Consider the following 27675-nt stretch of genomic DNA (forward strand, 5'->3'; position numbering starts at 1 on the left):
GGGTGCGAAGGCTCGCGTCCCCGCGCTGTGCCAAGTCTCGTTTTAGAGACCCCGGGCACATGAGGCGGTCAACGTGATGTCCCGCGGCGGCCGGATGACTCGCACGCATTGCTTCTCCATGCTGCGGGCTGCAGGACCGCACTGAGACGGCTCCGCGGCGAAGACGTGCGCGCGCTGCGGTCGCTGTAGCCGCAGCTGCATATCGGTGTTTACGGTGCAGTGAGGTGGCGAGTTCCCGTGTGGGTGAGCAGTGCGCTAAGAGGACTGCGGCAAGCAGTGAGGAAGCGTGGCCACGCGCGTGTGTGTGTGCGTGCGGGGCCCATGTTTCGGTGGTCATCCCTCGCTGAGCAGTGTGTTGACGCGGGCGACGGCGGAGGCGGTGGCTGAGCCATGACCGTAAGCTACCAATACGATGTGGCCTCCACTTCGCACGGGGGCTTCATCCGGCTCCTGTTCAAATGGAAGGGCAGCGTCTGGAAGCTCGTCTACACCGAGCTCTTGCTGCTTACGCTCGCCTATGGATTCCTGTCGCTATTGTACCGACAGGCGCTCACCGAGCCGCAGAAGAGGTATGGCCCGCTCCCACCCCCGCCAACACCTTCTTGCACAGAACTCCCAAGTCCGCTTCCGATCCTACTGTGCTCCCTCCCGGTCGCTCCACCGGCACCAACGCGCACTTGATGTAGGTCAACGCGTTGTGCGCCAAGGCTCGTTCATTCACGCTTATGTCGGCGACGTTACAAGGCGCGACGACGTGTGCACGTCGAGAAGACAGATTTGTTCGAGAGCTCTTGGAACGGCAGAGCACGTTCAACTGTGCCTGATCTATCTATGTTTCTTTTTTTAATTTTTTCCTGTCTACTGTTGGATCCCTCATTGCATGCATGCATTTGGTACACTCGCGTGCATGCGGAAGCGAAAATATATCCTTACTCTTACGCTGTTTTGGACTCCTTAGACTATGGCAGAGCTGTTGTTTCCTGCATGCTGTTTGTGGCACAATGCAGTTCCTGCACGAAGGTTGCCTGACGGCAACCACGGAGTTGTCATCCCTGGTGCCAAAGCATTCTGAGGCACGAGGTGCGGCATACATTTTGGCACTTCTCCATGAGCTGAACCATGTGTGCTGAAGTATTACCCTGGCTTTACGTCAGTGCATTAAAGCACTGTGTTCCTATACAGATCACATTCCTCCTCCACATTCTATTTAGCCATATCCACGTAAACGGTCATGCAGTGTAATGAGCATTGATCGGTTTCTACACTGCGTATCTCCCAAGTGATACAACAAACAAAGCTCGCTTACTCAGGCGAAACAGAGACAAGGGCACCCAATTAATAACTTGCTGCACTCTTCAATAGAGATTCCATACGCCCAATAGCGCGTGCAATTGACGTCATTGCGTTATTTGCGAGTGTTTCAGGGCATATGTTGAGGGATGTCGTCGCCAACTAATGTCGAAGTGGTGTGAGAGGACACTATGTGGGTAGAAGTGAAGGAATTTGCCGGGCCTTTTTCGAGGCAGCACCGTGCCCTGCACATATGGCGAGCATCTGTGGTTGGTGCCTGACATTTGCTGGAAGATGTCCCAGGAGTTACCTGCGGTGTCCTTCGACACACACACACACACACACACACACACACACACACACACACACACACACACACACACACACACACACACACACACACACACACACACACACACACACACACACACACACGCACACGCGCGCGCGCTCAAATAAATTAAAGCTGTTCTTTTCATTGAACAAATAATTATACCTGTGATTAACTAACACGATGAAATACCAACAGTAGGTTATATGATGGGTAACTGGGTATACACGGAGCATCCCCTCAAAACATAACTGTGAGAATGGCAAATGCCTATCCACTTTCACACGGAGCAAAATGTAGAAGAGAGGGCAAAAGAATGGCCATCTTCATTGAGAAGAGTACCCACCACAAGATAGGTCATCATCCCTTGTTCAATGGGCTTTTAGTGGTCATGCGGCCTTCGATGCGGAATGTACTGGGTTTGGTTTTCAGTACGATTGGTCGCTCACCGGTTTTTATTGTGAGAAACTCATTATGTTCTTTCTTTTTACAGTGAGGCATATTCGGTATTAGGTGCGTTGTGCACGCTCTTTGCTGCCACACTCCCGAATCTTCTTATTTTTGCTTTGAAATTTTTTCTTATTAGCGAGCTTTTAAATGCTGGCGGATCCTCTCCAAGAAGCTACAAATATTTGATGTCTATGCAGTGCAAAATGTAACTACTGGGTAGAAAGGCTTTTCGAATTTGTCACGTGCAACACGCTGGTGCTCAGCCACGGTGTCAGTTGTTTGTATCTAGTACCATGTGTTCAGTGCATGTATTGAAAGGTGCAAACACGAGTGCGTTGGCATGCCACTTGTCGCGTGCATAAGGCTGCAGGCACAACGCCACGAAGATCACCGACCGTGGTGGACGAATTGCTGACAAGCAGCCAGAAACGTCGTAATCTGGCTTTTACAACGGCAACGAGCTGTTGGTGAAAGGCGGCAGCGTTGGCTTGGCAGTGACGACAAGTGACAGAAAACAATGCGAGATTAGAAAGAGCGAGGGTGTCCCACTATCGGTGCAGATGAACTTCGAGCACAGGGGGAAGAGCCTAGGCGTGCGCAGGGTTCTCCGATCGGGAAGAGAAAAAGGGAAGTTTCACAACCCCTTCCCTTCCTCTCTCCTTTAATTGCTCTAGTCCGAAGAAAACAAGCTTTGCAGTGGGTGCTAAAATGAACGTAAAGCGATGATGTATTTCCGACAATGACCTTTCCTTGGTTCTCGGATTTCCGCTTCAAGCAGTGCAACATTACGGGCCCTCTGTCGTCACTGTCGTCATAAACCTACATGGTCATAATACTGCGCTTGACTGGCCCGACTCAATAAGGTGGGGGGAAGGCTTGAAACAAGAAGAGGGGTGCGGCCACCCCCACCCCCCTACTTCCTTCGTGAATACACCTATGCCAAAGAAAGATGAAGGCCCATCTGATGCTTTAACCATAAAGTGCACTTGTTACAAACATTTTAGGAGGGAAGACAGGACGCTTGACCCTTCAGACAGTTACCTTCTTGAGTGCCAGGAAAGAATTGAGATGGGAAGTTCACATCCGAGCTGCAAGTTCCCTCGGTGGCTTGATTCGACTTTTTAATCAATCAATCAATCAATCAATCATCATCATCATCATCATCATGACTGCACCCACTGCAGGGCCGAGGCCTCTCCCATGTACCACCAATGACGTAGTCCCCCACCTAACATTCTGTCTCCCCCTCGTGCGTCTGCGCTCTCTTGGAATCCAAACAGCTGCTCCAATGTCCAATGGTTATATTTCCTATGCGCTACACGCCCTGTCCATGACCATTTCATCTCCTTGATTTCGACTGAGATGCACTCAGCACCCTCTCGTTCCCTGACCTACTCTGCTCCCTTCTTGTCTTTTAGTGTTACACTTATTTAGGAGCGAAGCCCATTAGACCCACAGGATGTTCTGTGTCGCCGTCGTTGTATAGGTCCCCGTCGTCCGTCTGTCTATACCGTGCATAGAGCCTTCATGCGCGCATAGACCGTATAATAGTCGGACCTCTATTCTGTCCGTCCGACTGTCAGTGCATCTGTCCGTGCGTTCATCTGTCCTTTATACGAGTCGGCAACTTCAACGTTGATAATATAGACCTTAGGACCTAATTTCGCTCCATCATCAGCATTCACTTCGTGGATCGATTGTCATTCTTTTCTTTTGATTGCTAGCTGCGTCGTCCACAGTTTAAGTTTTATGGAACTTATTGCGAGTGCACAATTACGCTCGCTTTCGCCATTTTTCTTCCGGAACTCAGTGGCCGTGCGGGAGCCATCCCTATACATGGGTAAGGGTAGTAGGGGTATGTCGGCGTGCCTGATGCAGTGAATATTTTTAGTGTACTCCGCCATTTCCATAACGTTGCTATTGTTTCTTTATCCGGACATTCACAAATGAAGCAATGTGGAGGCATACACTGTGCATTTCCCGAGCACGGCGGCGATGGCGGTACGGTACAGTGAAGATTTTTGAGGTAGAGTACCCAGGTGGCCGACGCAATCACCGACACTTGTCTCATGCAACATACTTGCAGGACGCAGAACATTGGCGCGTTGCCACTGGTACAAGACGCCTATACGTTGTCTCAAGTTCTGGACAGGCAATCGCCTCACTAATTCCTTCTGCTTGGGTGCTCCCGTGATGCACTAGACACCTTCTTACGGGAAAAACCTAGTCACTTCAGGGCGCTCAGATGGTCTGTCTTTCTGACAGAGTTACTAGTCATGAAGCAAACGAGTTCCCGTGTTTTTTTTATTTCATTCGTTTATTCATTTGTTTCTGCATGGTTTTGCTTCCTTGCCTGCAATCGACTCGGAGGCGATGTAGCCAGTCGCACGCAGTGACGTCACGCGTTGGGCATCCCCCTCATTGGCTAAGCCGAAGCTCGCCAATACGCGCACGCAGCGAAAAAAAAAAAAAAAGAGCTCGTCGCCTTCTTCAAAGACCTGTGGTGCACATATGATATACCAGCCACGTGAATAGCTTATGCCCGCCACGAAAACTTTTGATATGACGCCACACATTTATCCTTGTACCTCGATAAAATATGCCCTGAAGCTTTCTTGATTGATGACTAATACGGGGGTCAAACGTCCCAAAACCACCATATGATTATGAGAGACGCCGTAGTAGAAAGCTCTGGGAATTTCAACCACTTGGGATTCATGAGCATGCACCCTAAATCTGAGCACACGGGTCTACAGCATTTTCGCCTCCATCGAAAATGCAGACGCCGATGCCGCGATTTGATCCCGCGACCTGCGAATCAGCAGCCGAGTACCTTAGTCACAAGACCACTGCGGTGGGGCTTTCTTTGCTTGAAACGCTGCCATCAGGAATAAAATTATTCTTGCTCACATAACATGTGAGAGAGGTCATGTATAGTGAAATGGTGGTTGTCATTTAAAAGGGCCATGACATGGTCAACCAAAAATTTGGGGTTTTCAGTGAAAAAAAAAAAGAAGTAGGTTGTTTACTACGCCTATACAGTTACGAAAGAAAGGGCGTGAAAGAGTATTTCAGTACACAACAAGCCCAAAAATTCTCCTGCTCTAAATCCCGCCCACCACCGGCGACCGCCATTTTGCCACGGAGCTTGTGACGTCATGTGCAGCAGGGAGAGGAATTAACCGCCGTCTTCCACCGAAGTGTCAGCCGCTGCAGATCTTGCGGTGGTTTCGGTGCCAAGCTGAAAGAAGCTAGAATATTTTGATTTCACGGGCATCTGATCAAAGAACAATGTCGTTTGCCGGAATGCAGACGCTCGCACAGCTAGCTGCTTCTTGCATAATGGGTCGCGAGAGCGCCCGTGTCGCTCGAATCCTCTCACGTGTTTATAAAAATATTGAAGTTATACTCGACCAAATGGGCTAAGAACTTCACTAGCCAAATGGGCTAAGAACTTCACCCCCCCCCCCCCCCAAAAAAAAAACTGCATGATTAGAATCGACGCTGTGACGGGGGGCTCCGGGAAATCTGGCAATTCGATGTTCCTTAAAGGACATCTAAATTTAAGTACGTGGACCTCTAGCACCTTGCCTCCGCAAATTCCATGACCGGGATTCGATCCCATGACCACCTTGACGAGTACACACGCGGCAAAATGAAAATACCAAGTATAGAGCAAATTATGTTTCCCTATTAATCAATTTATAAATTAATGAATGGTTTACTTGTTACTGACTGATTATATCTTGTTAGCAATTACCTTTGTAAATAGCTTGTATACTTGCTCTCTGTAGTATACAAGCTATTTACAAAGGTAATTGCTAACAGAGTAAAGAAAACATTAGAATTCAATCAACCAAAGGAACAAACCGGATTTCGAACAGGCTACTCAATAATTGACCACATTCATACTATCAATCAGGTAATAGAGAAATGCTCAGAGTATAACCAACCCCTATACATAGCCTTCATAGATTACGAGAAGGCGTTTGATTCAGTAGAAATATCAGCCGTCATGCAAACACTGCGGAATCAGGGCGTAGATGAAGTATATATAAACATTCTGGAAGAAATCTACAAGGGATCAACTGCTACCATAGTGCTTCATAAAGAAAGCAACAGAATACCAATCAAGAAGGGTGTAAGGCAGGGGGACACAATTTCTCTAATGCTATTTACCGCGTGCTTACAGGAGGTTTTCAGAAGCCTAGAATGGGAACAGTTAGGGATAAGAGTCAATGGAGAATACCTTAGTAACCTGCGCTTCGCCGATGACATTGCATTGCTGAGTAACTCGGGGGACGAATTGCAACTCATGATTACGGAGTTAGACAAGGAGAGCAGAGAGGTGGGTCCTAAAATTAATCTGCAGAAAACGAAAGTAATGTACAACAACCTCGGCAAGGAGCAGCGCTTCGAGATAGGTAATAGTGCACTTGAAGTTGTAAAAGACTATGTCTACTTAGGGCAGGTAATAACCGCAGAGCCGAACCACGAGATTGAAGTAACTAGAAGAATAAGAATGGGGTGGAGCACATTTGGCAAGCACTCTCAAATTATGACAGGTAGATTGCCACTATCCCTCAAGAGAAAGGTATATAACAGCTGTATCTTGCCGGTACTTAGCTACGGAGCAGAAACCTGGAGACTTACAAAGAGGGTTCAGCTTAAATTGAGGACGACGCAGCGAGCAATGGAAAGAAAAATGGTAGGTGTAACCTTAAGAGACCAGAAGAGAGCAGAGTGGATTAGGGAACAAACGGGGGTTAAGGATACCATAGCTGAAATCAAGAAGAAGAAATGGACATGGGCAGGGCATGTAGCGCGTAGACAGGATAACCGCTGGTCATTAAGGGTAACTGACTGGATTCCCAGAGAAGGGAAGCGGGTTAGGGGGAGACAGAAGGTTAGGTGGGCAGATGAGATTAAGAAGTTTGCGGGTATAAATTGGCAGCAGCAAGCACAGGACCGGGTTAACTGGCGGAACATGGGAGAGGCCTTTGTCCTGCAGTGGACGTAGTCAGGCTGATGATGATGATGATGATGATGATGATGATGATGACTATATCTGGTAACGTCACTGAACTTTCTGAAACCCTTCATCGTTTTCAGAAAAAAATGCTTGAGCAATGCCACCACAAATATCAGTGTGCAGATGTTACGTGGCTGTTGTAACTTTTGTGGCAGTGCGTTGGGGGAAAAAACTCTGTCTGCTGACCTGCTACCGCTAAAATAATGCTGTTGTATATGCATAGCGCTATTCAAATGAGCACCATAATTGAAAAAAAAAAGCTTGTTACGACAGAACTCTGAACAGGTTTTATCCAGTCATGACACTCGCTATCTTGAAATATTTATTTTATATATTTAGACGTACATGTCTCAGATGAGGCAGATTAGATTTACTCTATACGCTACTTTTATGTAGCATATACAGAAAATCTAAGGTAGATAAAGTCAGATTCAACTCCCCAGGGCCAGGTCAGTCAGTTACTAACGCATAGTGCAAAGAGGTGGTAAGCAAGAGGCGCGTACGTAAAAACGATGATACTAAAGATATAATTAGCTAAGCCAGTAGTCCAACGGCGGACAGCTTATGTGACTGTAAAGCTTGGTGAATGCCACCGCAATATACCAACTTATCTCTTGCGTTTTCGTTATGTTTGCTCTTCATATCATTTATTTATGAAAAGGGGTTGCTCCCCCCCCCCCCCCCCCCAACTCGCACCAGTTCCCTTCCGCTGGCGCCAGCCCTGCCTGACGTCTATTTCCTGTGTCAACCACTGACCAGTACTTTTCACCCACTTTTAAACCCGGGGACTCTGAAGGATGAACACCTTCCACTACTATTGTTGAGCTCATATCCTGGCATTCCATCACAAACAATGTGCCGAGCAGATTCCAGACTACCGTGAAACTTCCTCCATCTCGCGGATTTCCGCGAAACTGGCGGTTTGCTAAATTGACTTCCTCGGTCGACGACAGGCCGTCTTGCGGCTCCCGGTCTTGGCCGTTGCTGTTGTGTTCCTCGTGGCGTGGGACTCGCTCGCTTGTAGGGCGGCGCACTGCTGCTAGACGCTCTGGCCCGGCGCCACCGCGGTACGCTGCCTTGGAGCGGATCCAGGCGGAACTGGGTTTTGCGCCTCGGTCGCGCCGTGCAGCGCGTGAAAGGCCACAGGCACGCCAGGCTCCCAGCCTCTCTCGAGCTGCGTTCTCGCGGCTTCGCCCGGCGCAGCGAACGGTGTGCGGGGAAGCAAGAGCCAGACGGAATCGCGAGATGAGTGCTTGCACCATTAAGCGGTCGCTGCACGGTACTATACGCGGCTGCCCGTGTTGCGGCGGAGACAAGTTCGCGAGTCCCGGTGATCGGGCCTCCCTCGAGCAGCGACAAAACAGGCCCCGCTGATGAATCAGGCGCGGCTGAGAGCCCCTTTGTAGGCGCCGTCCCTCTATGATTGTCTCCTCATTGGGCCCAGGCCGCTGTGAGGCTCATTTGCAGATTGGAGGAGACAGGACGCGCAAACTGGTTCATCCCTTCGCGCTGAGCAGCTCCTGGCGTAATCTTTTAGCTGTCGTCGGCGAACGCGTTCGGCTATCAGCTGCATAGTGCCTCGGGTTCAAGCACGAAGTACTCGAAATGGTTGATCTTGACGCTTCAGATATTTTCTTCGTTCAGCGAACTAGGAGCGCAGAGAAAACACAAAGGACGAAGCGAGGAACCACACAACACGAGCGCTCACACAAATGAGCGCTCGTGTTGTGTGGTTCCTCACTTCGTCCTTTGTGTTTTCTCTGCGCTCCTAGTTCGCTGAACGAAGAAAATGAATTACCAACTGGCCCACATTTTGATCCTTTTGCTTCAGATATTCACATAGGTGCGCATGCGAGAAAGTTAAAATGCTCGTAGTTAGGTGTCAAACGAATATTTTTGTATTTCACGTGCGCTGATGCGATGTACAGGCTGCTTTAACACTTATGGTTGCAGTTGAGAGAACAGTGCCTGCAGTGGCCCCTCTGTACTCCGTCTCGGCACTGCTTGTCAGAAAACAAACTTTCGATTCTTAGCTGTGTAATAAAGGTGGCAATTATTACATAGAAATAACAACAGAAAAGGTTGTTATTTATGCAACGAAACATGCTACTGTCTCAACTAAGTGAGTTCCTTTGCTGGTGCAAAGAACACAGCTTTGAAACCGTAGCTGCGCAGTATTAGTCGTTAACAGTTCGTCCTTACTGACACGCACTCATGCCCCATTAAGTAAAAAAAAAAAATTGCAACGTTTGATTGTCCTTTTAGGCAGTTTCTTCAAAACTCATATCTTTAGAATCTTCACTTGTGCTCGCTCTAAAAAATATGCAGAGCATGCAAACACGGACGCAAGACGGAAGTCGGGAGATCACAAACAGCCAGCTAACAATTGAAAAGGCGCTCAACGGCGAAAAGAAAGAAGCCACTAAAAATTGCCGGCGCAGGCCCATGCGATATGCGAACTTTTCTGTCATGCGTGGTGGCCTACGTGTGAGATAACTGTTAAGAAATTTGATTTCATTTTTATGCAAGTTGTGCGATCAATGGGCCGTTTTATACCGGCATAGCAATGAGTTGATTTGTTATGAGTGGTTTAACGTCCCAAAACCCCTGTGATTATGAGAAACGCCGTACTGGAGGGCTCCGGAAATTTCTACGAGGGGTTTTTTAACGTGCGCCCAAATCTGAGCACACGGGCCTATACAGTATTTTTAACTCCATCGAAAATTCAGCCGCCGCAGCCGGAATTCGATCCCGCACCCTGCGGTCCAGCAGCCGAGTACCTTAGCCACTATATAGACCACCGTAATGGGGCCCACAGCAATGAAGAAAAGCGCCTGATGATTGAGGCTTGGCATATAAATAGTGGTTGCGCATGCGGGAAGCAACCATCGATTAACTTGTATAAAGATGAAATCAAATGTTTTGACAGTTATCTTTCACGTAGACCACCGTACATGCCAGATTGATAAGCCCGCATAAGGCATGGACATGCGCAGATAAGTTTTCGTGTCTTCTTTCTTTTCCGACGTTGTGCGCTTCTTAATTTTTGGTGGGCGTTTGTGATATCCCGACTTTTTTCTTGCGTCCGTGTTTGCATGCCCTGTCTTTTTCAGAATGAATACATACCAACTATAGCTCAGCTTTCTCTTATTCTAAGCTTCACTTGTGCTTTGGTATCTGCGCACAGGACGGGTCTACATACGAGAGTGGAAACTTGGGCTAGTTGGTGCGTAGTCATATTTGCAAGATGTTTCAGCGCGCGAACAAAGGAAAAAGGACAGGGTAGACAGAAAGAGCGCTGACTTCCAACTAACTTTATTTCTATATATTCTTGCTACTATATACTATATATTCTTGTATATATTCTTGCCACTCTGTGAAATAAAGTTAGTTGGAAGTCAGCGCTCTTTCTGTCTACCCTGTCCTTTTTCCTTTGTTCGCGCGCTGAAACATCTTGCAAATAGGGTCTACATAGTTATGCGGAGATTAGATAGACTCGTGACGTAAAATGCATTTCAACCCTATAGAGTGATGCGCTAACTGTGACCTACTGAGCAATGCTCGGAGTGTATACCTCTTGTGCAGAGTTTTCGAGTTGGCGGTGTACTACTGCTCGACATTCATGGAGATGATCCCGCTGTCGTTCATGCTGGGATTCTACGTGACCTTCACGGCGACGAGATGGTGGAACCAGTACATGGCCATTCCTTGGCCCGACAGGTTCGTGCAGTTTCGTGTTTTGCAGCTGAGTCTGTATTCATTGACGACGTCTGCGATGCGGTACGACTGATTACTTCTCTCAAACTCTTCCATATTTCGAAGCAGAAGAAGAAGCATACCTCGATGGTAGAAATAACACTTGTTCATGCCTTTGTCACTGCAGGAGCGTCGACATCCTGTTCTTATGTAGCGAAGGCATCACATTCGTCTTTCTCCGCTAACACTCTACGCCACATTGTTGTATATAACTTCACTCTTCATCCTGATTTACAGACCCTTGCATCATTAATTAATTTCGCATTGATCACGTGCGCCTACACTGTGTCATGGCGTTTTGGATTTTCCGCAAATATGGCGAATCTGTCTTTGTATTTTGCAAAGAATGGGCACAGCCGAGTGGGATAAGGGAGAGAATCAGCCTGCAGCATGCGCAAGTGTCTTTGTGAGATGCGGGCAAGGCTTGTCGGGACATTCTACAACAACGCATGATGTAGGCTGCAACCAGACCACGTGCGCATATATAAGACGTGACTCGCGAGCCTGCGCTAACGCTGCGGCCTGCGCAGGCTGATGAACGTGGTGATGATGTACGTGCCGGGCCAGGACGAAAGCAGCCGCATGCTGAGGCGCACCCTGATGCGCTACCTCAACCTCAGTCTCATCCTCGTGCTGCGCTCGATCAGCAAGGCCGTCAAGCGCCGCTTCCCCACAAAGGACCACCTCATCGAGGCCGGTCAGTGCTGCCTTAACACACTTCAAAAGGATCAAAATGTGGGCCAGTTGGTAATTCATTTTCTTCGTTCAGCGAACTGGGAGCGCAGAGAAAACACAAAGGACGAAGCGAGGAACCACACAACACGAGCGCTCACAAAAGGATCAAAATGTGGGCCAGTTGGTAATTCATTTTCTTCGTTCAGCGAACTGGGAGCGCAGAGAAAACACTCGTTCGTGTTGTGTGGTTCCTCGCTTCGTCCTTTGTGTTTTCTCTGCGCTCCCAGTTCGCTTAACACACTTGCCGCTTAACTCGCTAATAGCGCACCGTATAGCGACATAACGTGCCATGCGCAGACATGTAAAATGGTCGTATAAACTTGTCTTGGGTTGCGTTGTTGTCATTTGACTCTAGTCTGGATTTTATTTTTGTTTTTCTATTGAGCACTATGCATCATAAAACGATAAGACACGTGAGTTTATACATTACTGCGTCTAGTGAAGTATGACGTAGTATGAAAATTGGTTGTTTCGGCGTATACTTTCATAGTTTATTGACCTCTTAATGCGTAATTTTGGAAGTTTTATAAAGTCGATGCAGATATAACTTGTTTTTATTATACATTGAACGTGACTTGTATAGTCTGCAGCTCAAGTGGCGGCCAGCGATGGACAGTTCAAGCATCGAATATGAAAAAGAAAAAGGGATATTTGGAATATTCAAACGAATATTACAGCATTCGAATTTAGGAGATTCAGCTTCGTCATAATATAAATTATTCGAGAGTCTAAACTATTAAAAATGAACGAATTGAACCGCGTGCAAAATTTTGTAAATGTTGTTTCACCCCATTGTAAGACTGCTACGCCTTCAAGTTGTTTATAAAACTAATCAAGTGTCGGAAAGACACACAAGGTTAAGTGTACTGATCGTCACCTTGATTAGTTATTTTTAAGCTGAAAAGCTTGCTGTACAGGATTATGGGGGGAAAGTATAGTTAATTTTTAAGCATAGCGTATTTTCAAGCTTACAAATCGCACCCTGCTGTGCTATTCAGGTCGTGCCACTATTTAAAGTTGATTTCACTTCACTTCGAACCACAAGAGTGACATTCACACATGCCTAACTCCGTTTCTTAAACTTATTGTGCAAGTTAGCTGGATTATGACAAAAATACTCGTTATTTTACATTATGGGATATATACTATTTGACCTAATAGATCCTATATTCTTCGACCAAATCACTATTTGCTTTTAATTCGCTTCGAACATCAAATTTACTGTTCGACCGTACCGATGTAATATGATACCTTTTTTTTTTTATTTATCCAGCTTCCTCGTAAACAAGCGGAGATCGTCCTATCGCCATCGCGAATTATTTGTTAATATTTTATACAGTTGTAGTGTAGTGCAAAAAAATATGCTGACGTGTGAGGAAAGCAGGTTATACAATACTGACCACAGCGCCTGCTCTTTCTACACATCTACGCCCGTGTTTTTTGTTTGTGCTGTACAAAGAAGTAAAACGAATTGTAGTAAAACCGCCATCTGGGCTAATTGGTAACGATTCATTCCAAACGCAACAAGTGGGTCGCATTACGGAACAGAGAGAAAACAACCCCGTGTCGTCGTTCTTTTATCTCGCACCTGTTCCGTAGTGCGTCTCACTCTTTGCATTTAAGCAGCAAAATGTGGAGGTTAGGAGCGCCACTTGAATGGATGGAGAAATGTGGCGGATTGCTGCAGTGGTAGGTCTCACTGACGCTCCTCGCGTGTCCATTCTCGCCCACTTTCAGAGAGTGCAAAACGCGCTGATAAGCGGCGGCGCACCGTTTTGATATTGGTTCCTTTGTTTCGAATCATGCGGCACTCGTCTCCGAAACGATCGTTCAGAGGAGCTGATTGCCGGATAATACGCGCGCGAACGCACTTGTACAGAGCAGCGGCCTCGCGACTGCGCAGGATTCATGACCAAACTGGAGATGGAGCTGTGGCAGTCCATCCCGTCGACGGAGTTCAACACCTTCTGGGTGCCTTGCACGTGGTTCATCAACCTGCTGCGGGAGGCACGAAACGAATGTCGCATCACCGACGCCCAGGGAGTCAAGCTCATAATGGAGGTATTGCACCTGGCGAGTTGCGTGTGTTTGAAGGCAGCGTGAAGGGGGCTGCTATGAGCCGCCAACGAAAAAAAAAAAATTATCGTGGCAGCTTCGCACGAGTGGGGGCCAAGCCTTGTTTTTCTTTACTTTTCTTTCTTTTGTTTTGTTTATTTCATTATTTACATTCATTTATTTATCTTCCTCTTTTTCGTTTTACTACTTACTCTTTCTTACTATCTCTCTCTCTCTCTCCACTCTGTCTTATTCGTTCGCTATCTTTCTTTGTTTTTCTCTATTTATCTCTTTCTTTTTCTTTCAGTCTTGCTCACTGTTTCTTTATTTTTCTCTTTATCTCTTCCTCTGTCTATTTTTTTATGTCTTCTTTCCTTGTGATTTTCCTTCTTTTTTTCCTTTTTGTTTCTTTGCATCGGTTTCTTTCTACATCTATCTTTTTCTCCTCGTGTTTCTAGTTCTCCTTTTCGCCGAACGGCGCTTTCGTTCGACGCGCGCGCCTGCTGGACTTGGTAGTGGGGCTTGCTCAATTCCTGTGGCGCTTACGCACCGAGACAGTTTTTTTTATGAGCATCGAAGATTTGACGGTCGGCTTGAATAGCATCGCTGTTAAAACAAACAAACAAACAAACAAACAAACAAACAAACAAACAAACAAACTGTCTAACTAAATAGCTAACAAAAAGTCACATTTTCGCCAAAAGGGAGAAGCAATTGAATGCGATAGTAACATATTCGAATCTTTTACGAAGCAAGGCTAGTATCTTTTGGAGCAATATTAATTGTAGTAAACATGCGCTCGCCAAGTAACCAAGCTTCCTGCGGCGCGACCATAGCGACAATTTGCAATGTTACACGAACTGAGGCTGGCAGTCAACTCATTTAAAGCCGATCTCACGTAACTACACAAAACGCTGGTGTAAGAGGACACGGCCGCTCCAGGTATACTTTTGGCGCCTTTTTTTTCATGTTGAAAGTGCAGCCGGTAGAAGCTTCCGCCTGCTGTGGCGGCACAGCAGGCGGGAGCAACCCAAGCTTGTCAACAACGCAACCCAAGCTTGTCTTGGGTTGCGTTGTTGTCATTTGACTCTAGTCTGGATTTTATTTCTGTTTTTATATTGAGCACTATGCATCATAAAATGATAAGACACGTGAGTTATTTAAAGCCGATCTCACGTAACTATACAAAACGCTGGTGTAAGAGGACACGGCCGCTCCAGGTATACTTTTGGTGCCGTTTTTTTTTTTTTTTCATGTTGAAAGCGCAGCCGGTAGAAGCTCCCGCCTGCTGTGGCGCCACAAGCCGCGCGCTGATCGTTGCCGCGATAGCGCGGCAAACATCAATCTTTCTCCCCCCCCCCCTCCCTGTTCACTCACGAGATAAGCGTGTGCGTAGACGACCACGGCAGGAAAGGTTGTTGATATATGATTTCCAAAACTTCGGTAACGTTTATTTCTGAGTAACCTAAGGTGGACTAATAGGTAAACACTAATGTTACTGGAGGTTATTGAAGTGCACCTTATTAGTAGCTAGGCTGAAAGCTCTCTCTGCCCCGATGACTGGTAACAGAACGTACAGGTTTTACGAAACAGGTTGTCAACAATTACGCTATTGACACCGGCAATAAAAAAATATGCTGTATATGGGTGTTGTAGTTTCAAACGTTTCAAACGGGTTTAATTGCGCCTGAGCTGATGCAGGATCATGAAGTTTTGCCTTAATTCCTGGACCATTTTTCAAAAGTTAAGGGCTCAATGTTTTAAAGGCCTGTATAAACTAAGTGAAGAAACGCAATTATCCATTCTGCCCTGTAATATTCGCACGAAGCGTTGTGATTTTGTAAGTGGTAAGAATAGCGTACACACGAGTCAGGTAATGAAATATTTATTAATTTTTAATACTGTCAGTGTCTCTACAAAATCATGGCATGTGGGCGTACAGGTCGCACATGCAAGTACAAGCTTGTATACATAAGCACCGCAGTACAAGGCAGTAACAGGAGTTTAGTGCAGTGGCAGCCATAAAATGGACCGAGGGGAGGACATCTGTAACCAAGCTGATAGAACATCGCACGCGTCATTAGAAGGTCGCGCGTTCTGCGCCTGCCAGCGGCAAGTCATCTTTTCGTCCGCTTTTCTTTCCTTACTTATACATTACAGTTACTACTCACATCCCCTGTACTTTCCTCGGCATCACTGGGGTAAGTGTACTCTTTTGATTCATACGTGGGGTTTAACGTCCCAAAACCACCATATGATTATGAGGGACGCTGTAGTGGAGGGCTCCGGAAATTTCGACCACCTGGGGTTCTTCGACGTGCACCCAAATCAAGTTTACTCTTTCAGTGTGTGAAAGAGTAAACTCGAGGAATGGTGGCGCGAAATTTCACGACATTCTCATGGACGGATGGACAATGACTTATCAATTTTGTATTAGTTGTCGGGTAGCTAAAAAAGAAATTTCAGGCGCGCTTGTTTTGCTGTAATCTCCTGTGTACGGAGGTCAGAGCTTGTTAGCATATTTGAGGGAGGACCAGTGCGCTCATATTTGTTGCAGATGAATCTCACAGCCCAATTTTAAACATTTTCAAATTTACATATGTTAGCGATTGTATAAGAAAATCATACTGTGTTACCGTATTCCAAAACAGGTGTGACGTAGGTAGATGTGCATCAAAATAACTTTTTGCTGCGCATGTATCAACGTGGCAGCTGCCTTTAAATCTGGCTTCTTCACACTATGACAATGCATGTGAAAAAGCCCACTTTACTATTGCTTTTGGTTTACAGTTGACCGGCATTATTGTGAACGTGATGTCGTTCGTGAGTTACGAGATACGCTGGGTCTCACGACTTTTTTTTTTCGCAGGAGTTCAATGACTTCCGTTCAAAGTGCGGCCTTCTGTGGAGTTACGACTGGATAAGCATTCCCCTCGTCTACACCCAGGTTCGCCAACTGTTTTTGTCTGTCGATATTCAAGCTAACGCTGTAACTATCAATAGCAAACGGAATTAACTGAGCTGCTCATTGAGGGAGTTTATCGAATAAGTACGTATAAATAAGGATAATTGAGCCGTCAGGCTTCGTTTTACATTATCTTTGTGATACGGGTATAGTAACTGCCAGTAAAAAAAAAACGGATCAATTGAGTGAACAGCCTAAGTACATCGCAAGGTTTTATACGCCGTGACTGCCAGAAATGTTCTGAAGACAGCACTTGGTATGTTCAGTTCTCAGGCCGCTAACTTCAGTTAGGACATAAGTGATTCGTTAGAGTATGAGTAAAGTTGCCAAATGAAATAAAATGCTGCAACTAGCACGATTAGGGAAGGTAAGCGATTTAGTAGTAGTCAAAGTCACTCTAGAAACTATGAACCTTCAGGGACTTTTTTCTAGTAACTAAAGCTTCATTCGATTCACCCTGCACTGCCTGAACTGGTTCATGGTGGTGCCATCTGGGTGCCGCTGTCGTGCAGGGAATGTTTCAGCAAGTGCAGCAGCAACGAGACGCCGAAACGAATACGAGAGTGAAGATGTCATGCAAGGCCTGTGCTTCTGGTCTTCCGTCTCGCGGGTTGTAAAGACCGCAATTCGCAAAAAAAAAAAAAAAAACGGCGTTGATTACGTTGTCTGGCATGTGCGACGACCGGAAAACTTGAAAAATTGAATTGCTGTACAAACTTGAAGAAAAAAACAAGGGAGACAGGAAAGAGCGCAGTTTCTTCAAGTTTGTGCAGCAATTCAATTTTTCAAGTATGAACCAACCAGTCTGCAAAAAAGTATTGCTTCGACCGGAAAACGTTCGATGTCGTACTTGTTGGGCGTCACTAAAAGAGACACGACTGCAATGGGCCGTGTCGTTTGCTGCGGCTGCGGTCATCTTGTGCTGCGTGAACTCGGTACTGCCTCACGAGTAGATGCAGGGAATTCGTTAACAAGACTTGCACGACAGCTGCACGTTTTTTTTTTTCGAAAAGAATACCGCGGTGCCGCCGTCGCCGCCATGTTGAACTCGTGAAACGAATGCCGGAGTGCAGTGCCTCTGTGAACCAGTTTCACGAAGTGCAGGTGAAACGGATGGACCTTACATATCCTAGAGCTATTGTAAACAAAAAAAAATAACATATACTCTCATGAGATACTCTCACGGGTCAGTAGATTTTGTATATCTATGGCAAGCACGCTCTTGTCAGTGAATTTACGTGCAGTCCAAAACATTTTACACTCTGGAGTTTATCTCTTAGAGTAACAAAAAGTACCCGTCTGACTTGCGTGCATTTCGTTTCTTTGAGAAACGCGCCATGTACATTCCTGTGAGCATTAGCATGCATGTATGATTGTGCCATAACCTTACTTGCAAGAAAACAGTAAGCGCAAAAAAAAAAGCTGCGTACAAGATTGATCACGAATAGTGTTGCGTGCGCAAGAAAGATCCAAATAGCGAAATCGTATTGTTTGATTTTTATTGCTTTTCTCGAACAATAATAGTCATCCACGTTGCACAAAACTGCCTTATTCAGCAATAAAGCTCACAATAGTTAGCATGAGTTCTGATATGCACGCAAGAACGCAAAGACCACCGCCAAGGCGTAGTAATTACTGAGGGAAGGTGTGGGAGCGGGCTGGTTGGTATTCCATGTCTTAAACAGCTGAAGCGCTTGACCAGGACCGCTAGGGCTTGTCCTCGTTGTTTCCTTAGTCTGTTGTTACCTTTTTGTGCTTCAGCTGTTCAAGAATTAGTAGTTACGCTGCTCGGCTGCTGACCCGCATTACACGGGTTCGATTCTGGCTGCGTCAGTCACAATCAGATGTGAGCTAAATGTCAGAGGCCTGTTCACTGCGTGATGTCAGTCCACGTCAAAGAACCCCAGGAGTTAGAAATCATTCAGAGCCCTCCACTACATTCTCTATCACACCAAGAGTTGTTTTGCGAAGTCAAACGCCATGAACCAACCACCAACGCAAACTAACTTTCATCACAGAAAGTCGGCGAGTGTGCCACGTGATATAAAAGAAATATGCGCAAAGAAGATTAAAATTATTGTTTGGCGTGAGATAAGGACCAAAGAATGCTAGCGTGTGCGCTACAAGCCTGTTACACTCGCAAATATATCGCTTTAATTCCGTTTTCCTAGAGTTATGAGACCATAAACATCGCGTGCGTGCACGTGCCCTGTTTGTCGACGCAGGTGGTGACGCTGGCGACGTACTCCTTCTTCGCCGCGGCGCTGTTCGGCCGGCAGTACATTCGCAGCCCGGACCCGATCATCGACAGCCGCCATCATTTCGACTTCTACGTGCCCGTATTCACCGTCATTCAGTACTTCCTCTACATGGGGCTGCTCAAGGTTTGATCCCACTGTTGCTGTCTCGATTAATGTGGATGGCAGGTAGTTTGCGGAAAACGATATAAGGAAATCGTGGTTTGTTTTACGCCATTCGAGATACTAAATGTGATTTGTGTATATCCTTGTGATAGCGTGTAAGCTTTATGATGACAATAGAAAAATATTAATAAAGGTAATTTTCTTTCCTTTATCCAAGTGCATACGATACGGTTGCTCTTGTTATCAGGGGTTGAAAGGGTGAAATACGAAGAAGCGTAAAAGAAAGGCAGGGATGTTATAAATAGACAGCGCTGAGCCCAGTTTTTTCCCCTTCACTGAGAAAGAGGAAGAAAAGTTGAAACAGAGAAGTGCCACTGTTGTTCCAAATGTAGTTCTATATACCCTGCGGCACAGACTATCAGCCTTGTCCAAGCAGTCTTTGTTCCACCACGTGCGCTTGCTTGTTCTGTACATTTAGGGCAACATATTATTTGTGTGATTAGTTGCAAGTATTCCATATACAAGTACCGGCACAATGCGTAATGACACTACTCTGCATGCTTTTTCAGGCTTTGCGCTTCATATAGACTTTACAGTGACACATTTGCGAATGCCAAAATGATTGGCTGCGCAGATAAAATTATATTCTGTACTTTTATTTTATTATGCGCGCAGGTTGCCGAGCAGCTCATCAATCCATTCGGAGACGATGACGAAGACTTCGAGCTTAACTGGATCATAGACAGACATTTCAAGGTCAGCATTATGTTACAATAGTGGCTCTATAGCAACGTGCAAATGAACGCCCGAGTCCATGAACCTTCTCCTACCACAGGCAGGCTTAAATTATCCAACGATATGAAATTCGACGAAGAAGAAAGTCCTATTTTGAAATTGAACCTTTAGGTGGTCCCACATAATTATTGTAAGCGTATTCGCTGTCTTGATGATTTACCCAGTGCTACAGCGTATGTGCCGTATGCGGTCCACTGTTAAAGGGAACACTCGAACGAGCACCTCTCATAATGCCGGCCCCTAATTGCAAGTATACTTGAAGGTTTTAGCCGTGCAGTGCCCGAATACGTCAAAATGAGTCAGAACCCTGAACCAACAATGGTATTATGCAAATCTGTGTTTCTATGCTTTTGTTAGAAAGCGAAATATGGACATACTCAGCATGCAAGTGTTTTGTTTGACCGTAAACCCGTCTGTACACACTTTTGTGTATGCACTATTAATTTATTATATTTATCCACGTGCAGGTGTCGTACTTAGGCGTGGACACGCTAGACGGTCCAGCACTGCCGCTAGTCAAGGACTCCTACTTCCACATGACCGATTACCAGCTGCCTTACACTGCCGCCTCGGTCAGCTACAAGAAGAAGACCTACCGCGGATCCGTCGCCTACATGCAGTAAGCGCATGCGAACTGCAGCTGTTATACTCGAAAAGGGGCACAAAGGTCAACGGACTTGTCTAGAATGCCGGAGCGTTTGACCTGCGCATGTGAGCATGCGCGGTCCCCGATGACGCGCTTGCCTTGTATTTTCTTCAACTGTTTTGTACGTCACGAGCGCTGCATAGAAAGAAACGTGGAGAATCATTCGGCTCCGGGTGTCCCGTTGCAATAAAGGCTTCGAGAATGTCTTCGGTATGCGGTGTCACCATAACTTGCATCGGGCGCCGAGACGAGTGACCTGAAAACACGCGTTGTCTCTGTAGGTGTCGCCAGTTCAGCCCCGAGTACGATGGTTCGTGTAGCAAATGCGTAATGGGATGGAGTACACAAATGCGAACCACAAGGTCGTAAGAGGAGAGCTTACACTGAACGATGAGAGGGTAGAATCACGTGCACTCGGACAGCCATATAGTGGCGTCAGGAAATAGTTTGAGTGACTGAAAGGCAAACTTAATAAGAACGCGACGAAAACGCCAGCTGTATTTTGGACGGGTATATGTACTATATGCAACCATGAAACATGCCCTATGCCTCTCAGACACTTGCGGATGAAATGCATCACCGGCACTGTGGATATGTCATAGGACTCGGAGGTCATACACAAATATAACGCATCGAACTATGTACTTTTATCATTAACGGACAAAACAAATTTACTGTGTGCTTGTTGCAGCGTGCCTGCATAACGCAGGAATGCACGGGTTTAATCGATATCCGATCTGTATTGTTTTATTGTGATAGAAGTTACGTAGATCCCCTTGACGGGGTTATTGCCATCACCTTTGTGTTCGATAAAAAGTCCACATTGATAGCGTTTTTCTGCACGCGAGGTCTGCCATTAATTTTTTCTCAAGCAGAGAGGAAATGGTTGGTCCATCTTTCATAAGGAGCATCAAGGAATGCCACGGGGATGCGTCGCTCGAAGGACGCGGTCGCGCGCGCAATATCAACAGGCATTACGAGACGGCTCGTAAACTTGCTCTGCACTCAACGCTTACTTCGAATTTATGAACTGGCAGTGCCAAAACTGTTTCACTACCTGAAGTGGCCGTATTCAGTTCAGTTTCAGTTTATTTCGGACATAGTTACATGACACGAGATATGTCCACGAGGCAAGGCAAAAGGAGACTCGTACGTCTCCTGACGAGGCCTTCACCCCGGACTTACACCAGAGTTCCAACCAGAGTTTCGCTTAAATGGGTTAGCCTACGTTGTAAAACATTAAAATATGTTTCTATTGCATTCATTGCTCCGTTCTTAAGCGAAACAGTTTTATTCATTTTACTGCATGCGCCTTGTGGGATTCTCTGCGATCAAATTAAAAAAAAAAAGCTGCTAGCTACATTGCCTTCTTCTATTGAAGGGTCAGAGAGAGAGAGAGAGAGAGAGAGAGTGCGTGTGTGCTTGCGTGTGTTCTTATACGCCTCCTCACGCATCGCTGCTTTCCGTGCAGCGTCCCCCACGAGCAGCGCGAGATGGTGGTGCCGGAAGTGTCCGAGGAAGACGACGAGGACTCGCCCAGCAACGAGGGCGCCGACGACGACGAGGACCCTGGTGGCCCGCTCAACAAGCACAGCTCGTCGTCACTGTGGACGCTGTTGAACCGACGATCGAGCAGCAGCGGCTCTCTGCACCAGCAGCAGCGCGACGCCGAGGCCGGCTTGGCTCAGCCCTCAGACTCCACGCTGCACGTCTACTTCAAAGGCGCCGACGGTGAGGTCCCGCCATCCGGGCAGCAGGACGCGAAACAGTAAGTCGTCTCATGGAAGCTGCGGCTTGGTGAAATGTTTGCTACGCGCGCGACGGTTGCACTTATATCGATGGGATACAAATCACGGAACCGATACACATGTGCGGTCTTGTCTCTACATATTCCTAAGTGCTTATGTGTCAGCTCATGCGCCTCATCGTGCAATCGCGCATTCTTTTCTATGGCAAATCAAGTATCTTGCTAAAGCATCCACCACAATGTATGTGTTTGCATTCTTCGCTCCCGTAAAAAAAAAGCTAAAAAATTATGGAAAGAGAGCGTCCTCGTGTGTTTGAGAACTCGACATCGTCATGAATCGTTGACCAGAATACGGTTACAGCTTAACAAACGCCGTAGACGCTGGTAGGACAACTCACGGAGAAAAACACAAAACAAGTGATACCGTAGGTATGTATATGAGGTGAAGAAAGAAGCCACGTGTAGAGATACAAGCCAACACACGCGCAGACATACAAAAAAAAACCACCAAAAATGGTGGTTGCCTCACATACGGCAAAGCAATACAAACACTCTTAGACTACAATAGGATGGATTGCCGTAGACCAGGGTCAGTGTCTGGTAAATAAGTACTAGATTCCTTCGAGAAGAAAATGCCAGTGCATTATCGGACCGTTTTTCGAACCAATTGATTGATTAATTGATTGATTGATATGTGGGTTTTAACGTCTCAAAACCACCATATGATTATGAGAGACGCCGTAGCGGAGGGCTCCGGAGATATCGACCATCCGGGGTTCTTTAACGTGCACCCAAATCTGAGCACACGGGCCTACAGCATTTTCGCCTCCATCGGAAATGCAGCCGCCGCAGCCGGGATTCGAATCCGCTACCTGCGGCTCAGCAGACGAGTACCTTAGCCACCAGACCACCGCGGCAGGGCTTTTCGAGCCAAAGGGCAGGCTCACTTGTGTGTATTGTCTAGGTGGGGAAATCTATAGAACTGCTACAGGACTTGTAAACCACGGTTTTGTAAACCATTTGTTATCGCAGTGACGCGAAACGCGCACCACGCTAGCGAGTAGGGAAAAATTGAAGCTCAATTGTGTATATTAACGTTCAGGCATTTCACTGTGGCTTGTGTTCGTGCCAACGTGAAGAGCTTCGGGTAACTTGGGGTTGTATTTAAACTAAGCATAAAAAGTTACAGTTTCGCCAGAAGGACTAATCAATTAATGCGATAGCAACATATTCGAATGCTTTACGAAGCAAGGCTAGCATTTTTAGGAGCAATATTAATTGTAGTAAACATGCGCTTGCTAAGTAACAAGTTTCCTGATGCACGGCCACAGTAGATTACTACAACAAAGCTCACGCGTAGAGACGGCGTTTATATACGAAGTGAGGCTGGAGTCAACTCATTTAGATCCGATCTCACGTAACTCTACAAAGTGCTGATGTAATACAATGCGGCCACTCCAGGTAGACTTTTGGCGCAGGTTTTTTTTTTTTCGTTTTGAGAGCGCAGCCCGTAGAAGCTCGCACCTGCTGTAGGGGCACAAGGCGCGCGCTAATCATTGTCGCGATAGCGCGGCAACTATAGGCCCCCCCCCCCTCCCTCATGTTCCCTGGCGAGATGAGCGCGCTCGCAAATGAGCCCGGCTGGACAAGCGAATGTTCTCTCCGCAGAAAGACGAGGGAAGCGCATCCTTCCCCGTATATATATATATATATATATATATATATATATATATATATATATATATATATATATATATATATATATATATATATATACATTTACGTGAATGACAGCGGCGGCGACGACGAAAACCGGCCGAGGCTGTCCATATTATTGCTATCGCAACAAAACGTGCAACGAGCCCACGATGGGGTGCAGAGGCTACAGGCCTGTGTGTCCCGACATGGGAGTGGCCCAATATGTGATAGTTCACGCCCCGAAGGACCTAAATGAAGCTCTTTTATTACATTGCTTAAGAACGCGCACTTAAATGTATGTCCATAGTGTTTAGACCTCATTAGGATACGGCAGCAACGACAGGGAATCGAGCCGGCGACCTTGTGTTCAGCACCAGTGTCATGAATAGCTGCTAAACCACCATGGTGGGTAAAGGGTGAGATAATTGCAGAACTAGCCCCGCCACGGTGGTCTAGGGGCTAAGGTACTCGGCTGCTGACCCACACGTCGCGGGATCGAATCCCGGCTGCGGCGGCTGCATTTCCGATGGAGGCGGAAATGTTGTAGGCCCGTGTGCTCAGATTTGGGCGCATGTTAAAGAACCCCGCGTGGTCGAAATTTCCGGAGCCCTCCACTACGGCGTCTCTCATAATGATATGGTGGTTTTGGGACGTTAAACCACACATATCGATCATAATTGCAGAACTAGGCTGTAGGGGTGTAATGTATGGGAGTGGCCGTGATGCAAGGATGAATCACAATGGCTGAGGTTTGGTTATTCTGTGTATTGGTCGGATTCAGATGTGAAAAGCGACGTTTTATTAAAAACCAGGATGACAATGCTGAATTTTAATGCGCTATCAGGAAAAAAACTAGTTGTTTTTATTTCTCGTAGGAAACACTTGCTGCACCCTCCCGAGGAGCGCAGGCGAGGACGTTTGGGCAGTGAGCCAAGTCCAGCGTCAAGTCAGAAGTCTTTCCTGCGAGATTTGTTCCACGCTAAGCCCGCACTGCGTGTGCAGGCTTGGACCGGCGCGGGTGGCGACTACTACGGTAGCCCTCCGAAACGACCACGCAAGCCTCGAACGAAGGTGTCCTTTTCAGCGGACACGTCCAGCAAGCCGCGCATTCAAAGGAAGCATCGCAGTCGGTCGACGTCGGACTTGGTGGCCATCTTGGAGACCGCGCGTAAAGAGGCGCTGCTGTCCAGTCTCGCTTCCATGAAAGCTGCCATGCCACGACGAAAGTCGCTGGAAAGTAGCCAGACCGATGTCAAGCTGACAGACGTGTTGAGGCGAAACAAGAGCCTTCCCGAGATGAACATCTCCGACGCGGCTTACGAAGCACTGCTTACACCTACACCCCCACCTGCGCCGACGAAGCCAGTTCGAACAAGGACGTCGTTAACGTCGCAGATTTTGCCTCTACAGCTGGCGCCTCGGCCTCCTGCCCTGACGCTCAGAAAAATGACTGCGCCACAGAAACCGCCCGAGACACCCAAGCCGGCACCGCCGACTTACACAGCACTCCAACCAAAGCCGACTCCAACAGTACTGCTTTCCCCGCCCCCAGAACCGGCACCACCTTTAAAGCCAGTCATTGCTCCAGGGGATCTTGAGGCAGCTCCAACGCCGAGAGAAACAGCTAAAACACGGGGGCCAGAGTCCTCAGAACGTCCTGCGGTCACAGAGGCACCCGAAAAGGCACAGACGCCCGAAAAACCACCATCGCGTCCAGAAACTCAGACAGAAACGGCGTCGCCTGTTGAGATTACGTTGAGAAAGCCTCGAGTTCATTTGCCACGGCTTGTCGTTCCGGGTCCCCGACGCGGTATACGGCTCAGTGATCTGACCAAAGAGGACGTAGGCTCGGATGGTCCGAGTAAAAGCGAGCCCTCCGCTACATCTTCAGAACCCTCAGGGAAACCTTCAACTTCCATTGGCACCCATACAAAACCGCGACTGCGCGTGCGTGTGGTGCCTGAACCAGAAATCATTCCACTGGAACCGACAGAACCCCAGCAGGAAAGCGCAGACCCGGAAATGTTACCTCCTGGACCAGCTCCAGAGCCTCTCCCGGAACCAGCTCCCAGCCTATCGTCCGAGCCTCCGGACAAACCCGAACCCGCGCCCCAAGGGAAGGACCAAGTGTCGGAGCAGAGCCCTGGTGAGCCCGTCGCCGATGACGACAAGACTGAGTTCGTTGTCGTCATTCAAGAGAAAAGCGACAAGCGGCCCAAGCAGCTCATCATCCTGCCGGGTCCTCCCGACCGCGCTGGATCGGTGGACAGTCTTTTAGGTGATACTCGGCCGAAAGATCCGAAGAGGCGTAGTTCCTTGGATAGCCCCGGTACTTCTGCAAGTGAGCGCTCAGAACTATTTACTGCACAGAAGAAGCAGCCGGCTACAGAGGTACGTGCACCTGCTGTTGAAGTGCTTTTGTTGAAATCAGTTAGTCGGCTCCTTTTTGTTGTTGCGATCTCTGTAGTATACTTTGAGTAAAACGGAGAGCGTTATGACGTTACAGCTAAGATAAATTAGTAATTAAAATGTAAGAAGTAGCTGTGCGTATAGAAGCGTGCCACAGGGACATGCGGGGCATCTAACGCTACGAACACACCATCTTGATAGATGGACACAAACATTTTCGAAGTGTCCGATTTGAACACTAACGTCGCACAGGTTCTGCGGAAGCAGGCATGTAACGTGATTTTGTACATATGCGTCTGAACGACATCAACAACTTTCGCAGGCTCCTCAACCTGCGGCAGAGTCGAGCGACAGAGCACCTGAGATAGAAGTTCAAGCGCCGCCCCCTGCGCAGGCCGATGCACCGAGACAGCGACGACGACGACGCAGCACTCCGCGGCGAGAAAGCGTGTCCCCCACGAGCCGCGAAAGCAGCCCTCACGGGCCTGAGGGCAGCCAGGAATCTCTGGCAGCAGCCGCGCCTGTGCATAGACGCGTGCCTTGCGAAGTGCTCATGCGGTGGCAGAACGTGGCGCCCAGCGAGAGCACCGAGGAACTGGACCGGCCACCGCCGCCACCGCTGCTCGAACTGCCGGGTGCCGTGCTGCCTCCGCCTCGCGGTCACGTGAGGCAGTTGTCGCGAGTCTTCTCGCATCGCTCGAGCAGCACGACTACCTCCAGCGTGACGGTGCGCGCTTCCACGACCAGCCACTCGAGGGCGGCGTCCAAGGCGGAGGCCTTCCTCGAAAGCGAGAAGCGAGAGAGCTGACACGGGGCTCGGAACTAGGCTGGGTAGCGAGGACTCTTTTTAACAAACGCCCGCGGTAGGGTGCAAGGAATGGGCGGTAATACGCTGCAAAGGGCGGGTAGGTGCACACTTCGGGGCAGTCACATCGAGGGTAATACGCCTGGGCATCAAAGGACATGTCCAGTTCTTTGATGCTCTAGATGCTCTTTCCTGATGCACTTTCAGGTAGAGGAAAATCAGGTTAATTAGTAGCGTTAGCTGACTGCCGTCTAACAAAAAAAAGACTTTAAAGTTTAAATATGCAGCGCAAAAAAAGAAAGCTCAATTTGATTAGTGAAAGCCCGTGCAGTGACACGTGACACTACACGGACATACAGTGGAGCGTCAATCGTTTCATAAGATGGAAAGCCCATATAACAGCTTTTTCCAGGAGTGGCCGATACAGTACGAACAAAAGAGAGGGGAGGGATCAACGAACTAATAAGAAAACAAAGCCAACGAACACGTAAGAAGCTACACTATTTTCTTGGTTGAAATGTTGCTGTTATATGAATATACGTGCTAGAGAACTGGCAAGAAAAATAACTACAATAAATTACAAAATAACTGCTAATAA

General features: G+C 47.4%; 1 protein-coding gene across 1 annotated transcript; it reads left to right on the forward strand.

Moving 5' to 3' along the window:
* Positions 1-83: 83 nt before the first annotated feature.
* Positions 84-27675, forward strand: LOC142816384 (uncharacterized). Its single transcript, XM_075894178.1, has 11 exons — positions 84-569; positions 10689-10823; positions 11390-11556; positions 13498-13655; positions 16519-16596; positions 18840-18998; positions 19653-19733; positions 20240-20391; positions 21890-22186; positions 24739-26254; positions 26595-27675. The coding sequence occupies exons 1-11, from the start codon at positions 391-393 to the stop codon at positions 27078-27080; spliced, it is 3408 nt and encodes a 1135-aa protein (XP_075750293.1). The 5' UTR covers positions 84-390; the 3' UTR covers positions 27081-27675.

This window comes from Rhipicephalus microplus, chromosome 1, assembly GCF_043290135.1.
Source record: "Rhipicephalus microplus isolate Deutch F79 chromosome 1, USDA_Rmic, whole genome shotgun sequence".
NCBI lineage: Eukaryota > Metazoa > Arthropoda > Arachnida > Ixodida > Ixodidae > Rhipicephalus > Rhipicephalus microplus.